The 12,421-nt window shown below is 46.0% G+C and overlaps 1 protein-coding gene across 5 annotated transcripts in view; it reads left to right on the forward strand.

Annotated features, from left to right (window-relative positions):
* The window catches only part of LOC126535674 (uncharacterized), a 372,872-nt gene that overhangs the window by 119,790 nt on the left and 240,661 nt on the right, over positions 1-12,421 (forward strand). For all 5 annotated transcript variants that reach the window (XM_055073269.2, XM_050182479.3, XM_055073268.2 and 2 more), the window contains exon 7: positions 7,748-7,946. In XM_055073269.2, the coding sequence (XP_054929244.1) occupies positions 7,748-7,946 (199 nt within the window). The remainder of the gene's footprint in view (positions 1-7,747; positions 7,947-12,421) is intronic.

Raw genomic sequence — 12,421 nt, forward strand, 5'->3', positions numbered from 1 at the left:
TGCCAGGGAAACTAGGAGCAGTGACCTCTGGGGGTGTAGGGCTGCTGTTGACAGATCTACAGAACATCCTCCTCCCCCGATATGCCAGCCGACTGCCAACAATTCCCTTTCACAGCCACATGCCGTTAACTACAAAAGTGTTGCTGCAGACATCCCCATTCAAGTTGACAACTACCCAGTCACTGCCCTCGTGGACACTGGCGCCGATAATTCTGTTATAAGTGCCGAGCTAGCTGCTGAGCTGAGAAAACTCACGACGCCATAGCATGGACCAAGCCTCCGGACAGCAGGTGGTCATCTCTTGATGCTGATTGGGAGATGCACCACTAGGCTCCAAATCCGTCAGTCAACGTACGTTGCTTGGTTTATCATGTTGCGTGAGTGCCCGCGGAGAGTCATCCATGGGATGCGTTTTCTTCGTAAGCACTGTGCTGTTATGGATGTTCGGGAGCTGATTATAACGTTTTTTGACAACTACGCCCCGGTACTGCAATATAGTAACATGCGCAAGACAGCACTGTGTGTTGATGACATTGTGACATTCCTGGCACAAATTTGTACGTTCATAATTGTTGATAACGACTGCGATCATAATAGTAGCGGCATCGCTGAAGGAAACTTGTCAGTGCTCTTGGCTCAGCAAGTCTGTGTCACCCGTGGTGTTATGCAGCTGAACCTCAGAATAACTGAGCTTTTAGTGACGAACTTCAGCGTCGAGTATACCAACACCTGGCAGAGCAAACAGCCATTGCTTACTTTGAAGATATTGGAGGTGCAATAGGTTTTATGCTTGCTGAGCTTTCTTCAACCGTCAAGAGTGACACCATGGCTATCAGTACAGTCGATGTAAATCCTGAGCTCTCAGCCACACAGAAAGAGCAAATACGAAATATTTTATGCATGTTTAGTGATTGTTTCACATCCATGTCAAAAGTAACATAGACTGCCATTGCAAAGCACAGTATTATAACGAAACCGACTGCACGTCTCTGCGTCAGCACGCCTACCACATGTCATAAAAGGAGCAAGAGGCGATTCATTGTCAAGTGAAGCCAATTCTAGACGATGACGTAATTCAACCCTCAACCAGCCCATGGTTGTCCCCCGTTGTACTTGTGAAGAAAAAGGACGGCACTCTTCGGTTTTGCGTGAATTGCCGCAAACTGAACAGGGTGACGAAAAAAGATATCCACCTTCTTCCCCACATAGATGGCTCTCTAGACAGCCTTCGGCATGCCCGATACTTCTCAAAGGATTTATGCAGTGGATTCTGGCAGATAGAAGTTGATGAAAGTGATCGCGAAAAGACTGCTTTCGTAACTCATGACAGCCTGGACGAATTTAAGGTGCTGCCCTTTGCATTATGCTCAGCTTCTGCAACCTTTCAAAGGATGATGGACACCATGCTATCAGGTCTTAAGTTGGAATCATGTCTAGTCTATCTAAAAGACATCATTGTTTTTTCTCGAACATTTGGACAACACTTGCAGTGACTTCAGTCCATGTTCCTTGCAATTCGATCTGCAGGCCTGTTGTTAAAACCTGAAAAATGCCATTCCGGTTATCAGGAACTGAAGTTCCTTGGCCATGTTAGTATTGAAGGGGTTCGGACAGACCCAGAAAACAGTATGGCTGTTGCCGCGTTTCCACCACCAGCCAACAAACGTGACGTGCACTGGTTCTTGGGCCTCTGCTCATACTACAAGCGCTTTGTGGAGAATTGTTCCAAGATCACAGAACCTCTCATTCATTTAACAAAAGATATCCCGTTTGGGGTTCGAAGCAGAGAAAGGCACTGCCTTCTCCGAGTTGTAGCGGCACCTCCAGACACCGCCCTTACTTGGACACTTTGATGAAGATGCCGACACTGAACTGCATACTGATGCTACCAACATCGGGCTTGGTTAAGTGCTCGTGCAGTGGCAAGATGGTGTTGAACATGCTGTTGCTTATGCTAGCCACACCTTGACATCTGCAGAAACTATCTACTCCGTTACTAAAAAAGAATGCTTAGCTGTCTTCTGGGCAGTAGCTAAGTTTTGGCCATATTTATACGGCCATCCGTTCAGAGTGGTTACTGACCATCATGCCCTTTGCTGGCTAGCAAACCTTAAAGACCCTTCTGGACGTATCACCAGGTTAAGCCTTTGCGTGCAAGGATTTGACGCAACAATCATTTAGAAATCTGGCCAGAAGCACATTGATGCTGACTGTCTTTCGCACGCTCCACTTGCAATGGTGTCAGGTGATACCGATGATGAGAGTTGTTTTCTATGAGCTGTCAGTATGTCCAACTTGGCTGAACAACAGCGGGACGATTTAGAACTTGGGCAACTTGTTGACTACCTTGAAGGCCATAGTTCGCATCTTTCACGAACATTCGCGTGTTCAACTATCCTCGTCCTGTCTGCAGCAATGTGTTATACAAAAAGAACTACCCATCAGCGACTGGAGATCCCCTTGTCGTTCCGTCCGCTTTGTGTGCCAACATTTTGTTTACCTGCCACAATAAGCTCTCTTCAGGCCATTTAGGATTCGTGCGTACCTTGGCCAGAATTCACCAATGTTACTACTGGCCTAAGCTTGCCCAGGAAGTGAAGCGTTATGTGAGAATGTGCCATCACTGCCAGCGCCGAGAGGCTTCACATCAGTGCCCAGCCAGTTTCTTGAAGCCTGTTACACTGCTAACACAACCATTTCAATAGATCGGCATAGATTTGCTTGGGCCCTTCCCTAAGTCTTCTGCTGGCAACCACTGGATTGTGGTTGAGCAAAGCGAGAACAAAGTGAAGGCAGGAGCCAACATTTTGACAAGTGGACTTGTCTTCCTCAAGGCGATATATGCATTCCTTGCCACAGTAAATATAGGTGGGGTTCGTCTAAAGGGGAGAGGGCGTAAGGTGGGTGGGTGTGGAAACGAGTGAAGGTGTGTTAGCGGTGAGGGTATCGAATTGAGAATAAAGGAGTGCTGTGCACAAGGCCAGGGAAACAACCGTCCGTCAATCACGTTTCAACGCCTGTGTGTCAGCCGGTGTGTCAACGCCCTCAACTACCTGTTTCGTTGGTGGTCGTGGGCTATCGTGTCTCTGAAAGAGATAATAGAAGGAGCAGCAGAAACTGGTGCTCGGGAAAAAAAAAAGAGAAAATACTGAAATGGTATAAATAAACAAGTAAAAATGAAAAAAAGAAACAGAAGAATAAATAGAAAAAGAAACAAAAACAAAAAGAAACGTTAAGAAACCAAACTAAGTGTTGTTGCCTATAGGTTCAAATCTAGCATCTAGCATAGCGAATAGATTCTAAAGCTCCCTTTGAAACATTTGTGCCTATTGGTTGCAATGTCTTAAACTTATGGTTAAAGTATGATTCTCTGTATTTTCTTTCTCGTTCAGAACGGAAATTTGGCTTTAAAATGTAGAGTTTAAGTTCACAAATGTTATGACCTGGTTGGTTGAATTGCTCGGTGACGGCTTTGGGAAGCTTTTTAGTTGTGCCCATGCGATGTCCGTTTAATTTAATCTGATGTTCATTGATTGTCCAGTTTCACCGCTATATTGTTTCTTACAGAAGGAACATTCAAGCATATAAATCACATCCAAACTTGTACAAGTGAAGCTAGATTTAACTTCGTGTGCATAACCATTTATGGTGCTTTTAATTTTAATGTCACTTTGAAGATGCCTGCAGGTTTTGCACTTGGGGTGGCAACATGCTTTTATTATGGAGGAATGCTGTTGGCTGACTTGTCCGTGCACTAACATGTCTTTAAAGTTCCTGTTGCAGCGATAGGTAACCCTAGGTACATCCGGGAATGCTTTTTGCAGACGCTCATTACTTGAGAATGTTGCGTGGTATTTTCTTAGGATGTTGTATATGTTTGGAGGCGCATTAGAATATTTTGTTATGAAGGCCGGCGATCTGTCAGATTCTGGTGTAGGCTGTTTCTTCGTTAATTCCGACTGTCTCTCCAATCTTGACGCGGCATCATAAGCTCTATCGAGAGCAACTTCTGGATAGTTTCTTTCTGCTAGCGTTTCTGTAGGCTTTCGGTAAAGTGTCATTCTCAGTTTTCCGTTTTCTATGTGGACCGTCGGGGCCGGGAAGTTGATCTGACTAGGAGAGTGGTGAGCAGTAAGTTTTATACTTGGGTGAAAGGTAGTCAATAGAATCGAATTCGAATATTTTGAATTCGATTCTACTCAATACCTGCAAACTTTCGGCACTAGCATGGAAACGCCATTCAGTCCCACGTATGCTCGCAGGTAGTGAGTAGAATCGAATTCAAATATAATGAATTCGATTCTGCTCACTATGTGCAAACTTTCGGCGCTAGCATGGGAACACCATTCACTCCCACGTATGCGAACATTTTCATGGGACAGCTTGAAACAGACCTATTGAAATTTTACCCTCTAAAACCCCACACCTATCTTCGTTACATTGAGGACAAACAGTGGAACCCTGGTTATACGTCCCCTGGTTTTGAGATGACCCGGGTTTTACGATGGATTAGCAGTCCCGGCGAAGTCCCCATAGAAGCAGTGCATTAAAAACCCCGGTTACCCGACACAATTTTACGCCTGACCCACGTTATACAATGACCCCCGGGAAGCACGGGACGAAACGGCGGATGAAAGAAAAGTACCGCAGGTCACTTTGCTCGCTCCGTCTCTGCATGCGGAGCGCTTGACACCGCTTGACTGGTTTGCTCCGGCGCAGCTTTCTTCCCTGCCTTGTCTCATTGTTCGTTTCTCTCCCCTCCACCAGCAGCCACCCGTGATGCCCGCAGTGCTGGAATAGCGCCTTTTCTTCTCCAGAATCACGTTTTCCATCTCTTCTCAGCGGCGGTGCCTCTCGTCGGGTTGGGGGAGCACTTCTCTTCTTCCAGTTTCCCAGCAGCAGATCGCCAACAAGGTAGCGTGGAGAGGCCTAGGTTTATCACACGTGTTTTTCGTCGCAATCCTAGCGACCAGCTTTCAGCGGAGGTGTTGAGTTGTGTGGAGCAACGCGACGCACGATGTCGAGAAAGCGGACCGTTCTATCGCTCGGTGATAAGCTGAAATTATCGAGGAAGCGGAAAAGCGGCTTGGAGCCATGAAAGCCAGCATTTCGCGGGACCTTAACATACCCGAATCTTCCCTTAAGACGATCGTGGCAAAGAAAGCGGTAATATTGCAGAATGCCAACGAGTTCGCGTGTAAGCGAAAAGTGAGAAAAGAAGGACAGCATGAGAAGTTAGAAAAAGTTCTCGTCAAGTGGCTGCATCAAGCACGGAGCTCTGCAATCAATGTTGACAGCGCCATTCTAAAAGAAAAGGCGGACCTTGGGGCATTGCGTCTGGGCATCGACGACTTTCAGGCATCGAACGGATGGCTGGATCGCTTTAAAAGACGAAACAGCATTTTGTTCAGCCACTCCTGCACTTCCGTGGACGTTTCGATGGTGAACAAGTGGATGGAGTCGCTGCTGGAGATGATTGCTGCATACGAGCCCTGTGACATTTTCAGTGCCGATGAAAGCATTATTTTTTACCATATGCAGCCCGAGCAAACCCTTGCGTTTAAGGGTGACAGCTGTCACGGTGGCAAGCATAGTAAAGAGTGTGTGACGGCACTATTCTGTGCTAACGAGGACGGTTCCGAGAGGCTGTCCGTGCTCGTTGTTGGAAAGCTTGCAAAGCCACAGTGCTTTAAGAACTTGAAGACGCTGCCGTGCTGCCACAACTTCAACAAAAAGATGTGGATGACATCTTTGCTCTTCAGCAATTTTTTGCAACAGCTGGATAACAAAGTGGGTGCTAAGGCAAGGAAAATATTGCTTTTTGTGGTCAACGTATCTTGCCACCCACATGATATGTCCAGCCTGAGTAACGTAAAGTTTCTTTTTTTCCGCGCAACTGCACAAGCCCTACAGCCGCTGCATGCCGGCATCATTAAGTGCCTCAAGCAAGGGTACTGGAAGCGGTTAGTGTAGCGTCGGCCAGCGGCTATGGAGTGCAATGAGTCGGAAAAAAAGATCACTGTGCTCGACACCATGCATTTTATTGCCAGTTCATGGAGTGCAGTGTCGCGAAGCACAACCGCTAACTCGTTCAAGCACTGTGGCTTTAAGCGAGAGACTGCCTCCTCTGCTGGGGACGCAACAACCTCGATGCCGCTTGAGGCCAATGCAGGCTTCGCCGTCGACAATTTCGAGGGTTTAAACCTCATCATGACTTTCGCCGAGTACGTGCAGGCCGACGACAATGTTGCGATCTGCGGTGAGATGTCACTGGATGATGCCATCGAGGAGACTTTGCCTAGTGCCAACACCTCTGCAACATCGGATGAGGACGACGACGACGCCACAGATGCCGTGCCTGTGCCTACCACGTTCGCCAAGGTGCTACGGCAGATAGAGGGCATCCGGAACTTCATCTGTTCACGTGACACCGCAGAGTATCTCCTTTGGACGATGCCCAACTCGAGCGAAAGCTCTTGGTTCACGGATCAAACAAGGTCCAAAAGAAACTTACCGACTTTTTTTAAAGTTCGCGCCGGCTGGCGGGAAACATGGCAGTGAGCAGTGGAGTGCCGTAAAGGTTCGTTTAAATAAAGCATTATTGCTACCTGTACTGCAGCATTAATTTTTATCGCATTTACTTTTTTGGTAATTTGGGTTTCCAAGCCCTGCAGAGTATGTTAGTAGTTTACATTGAAGTTTCTTGTAAATCCATCACGCGAAATAAGTAGTATATTTATAGGCATAATTTATGTTGAGATTTTACGATGCTTTTTCGCGGTCCCGAGAAAGTCGTATAATCGGGGTTCCGCTGTATCTATAATGTGGGAACACGGCACAAGCTCGTTAACCGACTTAATTAGCCATTTCAATTGCTTTCACGAGAGTATTAAATTAGCAGGCTACAATAGGCTCTCTCCCTCTCTTGGGGAATAAAATGTTATTATCCAATAAAAATAGACTTTTGTGTTGATGGACACATGTGAATGAATCAAAGATTGTCATTACTATGAGCTAAGTGGTATCCAGAACACCTGTAAGTCAGTAATGAATATGAATTGGCTTGTCTTTTGGACGTCAATTATGCTACGTGTCTGGTTCAGTGAATGTTCTATAGACATGAGATGACTGTGTTGGTTTAGCTCTGATCAAGTTTTACTGTAGTTTAATTTGGCATGGATAAAGAGATGGTGCAATCATATGAGTTTGCCCAAAGGGAAATAATAAAAAGAGTAGTACACATTTATTTCATCCTACCAGTACTAACTTGTGGTGCTGAAGCGTGGAGGATAACGAGGAAAAAGAAAGGAGCTGCACAATAAGCAATGAAATAGTAAATGGTAGACTTGACGTCAAGAGATGAAAAAACAACAGTAGATTTGAGAGCAAATGCTAGCAGCTGATATTCTGGTTGAGATTGTGACAAAATGACCTGTGTTCTATGAGCGTTTTAATGTAATGTGTACCAAGGGGAAATAAATACAGGGATGGCAGTTGATTGGTGATGAGATTAGCAGGCATAAAGCAGTGTCTCAAGATAAAGGTAATAATGATAATGACGATCATCTTTATTAGTGGAAATGTTAGATGGCAAGCTAAACACATAGGCTGAGGACCATATGCTAGAGTGTCCAATAGCCATCCAACCAGCCAGAGAAGGAATTTTTCAGAATTAGCGCAAAACACGGCGGCCTTTCTCTTGTGGTGGACATGAAACGATGCACTAATAACAATACTTGTCTTGCAGATTGGTGGCCCACCACGTGAGCGAGAACAACGCCATGCGAGCGACGACACCACAACTGGGCGTCGGATGACACGCAAGCGCCTGTGCTGCTGTGAGGATCAGCATAGTAGCTGCAAGCAGTTGCGTTCACCAGGGAAGACCCGCAGCCAGCTGCGACACAAATTCAGTCATGACCACGTCCACTTGGCTACTAAGACAAGTACAAACTGATTCTCTCTTTTTCATAGCACAGTCGGGCTTTAAACTATGCAAGTCTTTCAGAAAATAACGAACTCATTATTGTTGCGCAGCACTAACTTACTATTCATTTTTACATGCGCTGGTTACTGTGTTGCTCTACTGTGTTCCCCTGAAGAAATCTAGTCGGCAAATGGAGCAGGAACCCTTTGGTTCCTCTACGGGGGGACCCTGCACTTCAAAACTTTTTTTTTTTTAATTCTTGATCTGTTTTGATGAAACTTGCTGAGTTTATGTATTTGAATGTGCTAGTTGAAAGATACTTTGCTCTTTTACAGGGTAAATAACTTTCCATAAATTGAAGAAATTCAGCTTTATTGCATAATTTGCTTGGAGATGAGCAATTTACTAAACTATATATGGCATAATAAAAATTGACGTATGGAAATTATGTGGAACTAACAAAGAGAACAATTAGCAAGAATGTGGGTGTGTCGTCATTGAAAAAGAATCTGGTTTCAATACCCTTCCTAATCGTCATCGCATCTGAACTCTTTCTCTGTTTCATAAGCTTTATCATACTTAACCACCATAAGTTACCGTATTTACACAACTGTAAGTCAACCTATTTTTTTATTTGAAAATCTGAAGTGGGGGCGTTGATTTACAATTGAAACCAAAACATGACTCGCCAAAAAAGAGAGACCAATGAGATATCAGGGGAGCTACAACATAGTTACAATTTTATGTTTGCTCTATGGCCCTAGCCGTAACTTTTCGCTATCCCGCGCATTTGTTCGCTTTTCGAAAGGGTTTTCCGACATTTTTTAGAGTTTTACAGTGCACACAACACTCATGGGCGGGGGGGTGCCGATAGTTGATGGAAGTGCCAATGTTCCATTCATGGCGGCGCCCTCAGAACTGTGGCGCTTGTGGGGAGTATCGATAGTTCATGGAATAGCAGACACTGCTTACGTGTTTATCTTTTCCTGTAGTTCTTAGTTTGACACGTTCAACTCTACTGCCGGCTATGTGCTACTTCCATGCTTGCTCAGTCATCATGAGTGCTCCAGGCCCACTAGACGTTCGGCACTCATTCACAGCAGCGTTCAAGAGGGCTGTCGTTCTTTATGCTGAACAAACAAATCACTGCGCAGCGGGCTGCAAGTTCGATGTTTCTTAATGGGTGGTGCGAGAGTGGCGACTGCAGCGAAGCAAAATTTTCACTTGTGACGGCAAGTGGAGAATTTCCCACGGGCCGAAGTCTGGATGCTTTCTGGAGCTGTAGGCCAAGCTTGTGGCATACATCGCTGAAATGCGGGATCGGTCACTACCAGTGAAGTGCGACGTGGTCATGAAACAAGCCCGGATCTCCGTCGTGAATACAAGTGGCTGGTGGCAGAAGGCCGTGAACCAACCGGATCTGTCAAAAGAGTCTCCCTGACGGTTGCATGTGGTTTAGTGCATTCCGCATGGGCTACTGTTCCACAATATGTCGTGGTGAGGTTGTTTGCCAAATGTGGAATTTTGCTAGATGACGACGCGCTGTGGGACCGTAGCAGCGATGACAATGGCAGCACTGGTGAGGACGATGGCACTAGTGGTGACAAGTAGTCCAGTGACCATGCCAGCTGCCAATAAATTTTCGTTATCGAATGCGCCCTTGGATATGCTCTACATTTTTTTTCCTCTGTCACACCCAATATGGGGGGGGGGGGGGGTCGACTTACAATCGCGTAAGTACGACATTCTCGCTGCCCGCATATCACACTGCACTCGGCACACGTACTGAGTTGGCCGCCCTCGCACTCGTACTGTCACCTTTTCTGGCTCATTCTTTTTTCGCGTTGCAACAGATTGGAACAACCTGCCGCACCAAATTGCCGCCACAAGCTGTATACCTACATTCGTGCAAAAACTAACGGACCACTTTTCAGAATAAAAAGTAGAGAATTTGTTATTCACATTCATTATTTGTGCTATCTATGTATGTACTTCATGAAATTATGTGCCAACTTCATTCACGTGTGTTGTATGTAAAACTTGTGTGCTGTGATCTTTTAACTGATGCATAATGAATATATATGTACACCCACTTCTTATGTCATGCCCCTATGGGGTTTTTAAGGTAAGGAAATGAAATGAACCCAATCTTATATAATATGAGAACATTGCAAACTTTGGTGAGAGAAATCCATCTAATTGCTAAAAGAAAGAAACATTTTTAAAAATTTTCGAATGAATGCAACAATGCTATTTTGCAAATTTGCACTCTATATAGCTTTACCTTCCTGTAAAAAAAAAAAATTTACAGGGATAGCACAAGTAGAAGCAAAGATAATACACCTCCAATATGGCATCATCATCAAAATTGTGGTTTTGAGAAAACAACAAAAAATATTTCACAACTAATATATTGGAACAAAGTTTGAAAAAACTTCACCAAGAGCCATCAATAGGCACCAGGTATAGAGTGGAACCCCGTTCATACGTTTTTCACCGGACCGAGGAAAAATAACGTAACAGGCCGGAAAACGCAACAGTGAGGAAAGCTACGAAAATGAATTAAAAAAGTGCAGCTTCAACTATAGACAATTTATTTCCACAGAGTGCGCTTAGAACTTAAAAAAGTCTAGAATGGTGGCTAGCCGTTTCTTTCGCTCGCTAGAAATCACCACACGTTTCTCAATAGCCTGGAAGGCCGCATTGCTGTCAACATCACTGTGAGGTGCGACGTACCTGCGGAGGAGGTCCAAAGCCGCGACAGCTTCTCCAAAGCTAGGATCTGGCAACTCCCCGGCATCATGCGGCTTGTGCTCCTCGTCGTCACCGCGCCACGGCAATGGCAACGAACAAAGGAATATCCGCGGGGAAATTTTGCCCTCTTTGGTGTAACCATGCTAACGATTGTTCAGTATTGCTGCGGAGCGCGCGCGTCCGAGCAGCCCTTTGCGCGCAGCGCAGCGTGCTTTCGCGAGAAATGTAAACAAAAGAGGAGAGCTGGCCCGATAGGCGGAGCATCGCCAACTTCCAGCTTCCCTTTAGCTATAGCTTCACAAAGAGTGACGTCAGGGCCTCTCCCAAGTTTCCTTCCTCCGTGAGTCGATCCGTCCGCCCGTCCAACAAACCATGCGAGGACCGTAATCACAGTGATGATAGTGAGAGAGTTTTTCACGAATGGCCACCTAGTGGCGGCCTCTCGAACTGGCGTGCGGCTTCTTGCAGCCAGTTCCATAGCCAAGCCCGGTCAAAACTCGTCAAAAGTCAAAATGGCGGTTGAAGCGCGTTGCCTACTTTAGCCCAGGCGGGTCCGGGTTGCGACACATCATGCGGGAACGTTTTCACAGCTACTACGTAACAGCGGGGTTCCTTATACATTGGATCCTATGGAAGCTATGCCGGCACCGGATGAAAACGACATAGCAGCCGGGAAAACGCAGCAGTGAGGAACGTAACAGCGGGGTTCTATGTAATTTGTGGCCGTTTGGCTGTTGCCGTTCGACAGCATAGCACGCACTGTGAGCACGTTCACTTCAAAAGGATTACAGTTGCCGACTGATTTTTCGGACTCCAACAATTCGGACATGCTCGATTATTCGGTCTGCTTCACGGCACCACCATTCTCCCCATAGACCATAACGTATAACAACTGCCGAAAGTTCGGACACCTTGCAAGCTCTCGTCTGATTTTTTGGACACTCATTAAGCCAACTCGATCGATGGCGTTTGTCCCCACCTACTCTGACCGGTGCATTGTTCGACTTGCTGAACGCCATTTTTGTTTGGACTGAGCCTCCTTGCTGCCTCACGAGGTGCCGTTACTGAAAATCCCCGCCAATCATCATCGTTTCTGCCTGGTTTGGTAGAGTGGCTATGAGTGACTGTAGCCATTTCAGCCTGAGCTTAGTAAGCTATGTCAAGGCAATCCAGCAACTAATTTGTTTCTTTCTATGTGCACGACGCTGCGAGTAGGCCATATTTTTAGTTTGTGCAAATGGTGCCGGCGTGACAGCGCGGTGGTGTTTGCTTTGCGTGCTGTGTCGAGGTTGCGGTGATTGAATGTGTTAACGGAAACATAGCGTCAAGTGTCCAATGGTGCCGATAATGCCCGCGCAGACTGCACTGGGGAATGCTGGCAAACGTGGTGCTAAATATACCACAATGTCTATGGCAAAAAAGATCGCCATTGTTCAGCAAGTCCTGAGCGGCTGGTCTCAAAGCGGAGTTGCTCAAGAATTTAATATTTCGAAGCAGACGGTCTCACATTACATGAGAAACAAAGCGAAAATTCTCGGCGAAGGAACTAAGTCTTCCTCCAGCTTGGAAAGAAAGAATTTTAGAGACGGCAGCCACCCGAAGCTCGAAGAAGCCTTCCACATGTGGTTCTGTGCTATGGTTGCCAAGCCGATTGCTGTGTCTGGAGACTTTCTGAAGCAGAAGGCAGAGACGCTCGCTCTCGGGATAAACATCGAGGGCTTTATGTTCAGTGACGGATGG

Source organism: Dermacentor andersoni, chromosome 7 (genome assembly GCF_023375885.2).
Source record: "Dermacentor andersoni chromosome 7, qqDerAnde1_hic_scaffold, whole genome shotgun sequence".
Classification (NCBI taxonomy): Eukaryota; Metazoa; Arthropoda; class Arachnida; order Ixodida; family Ixodidae; genus Dermacentor; species Dermacentor andersoni.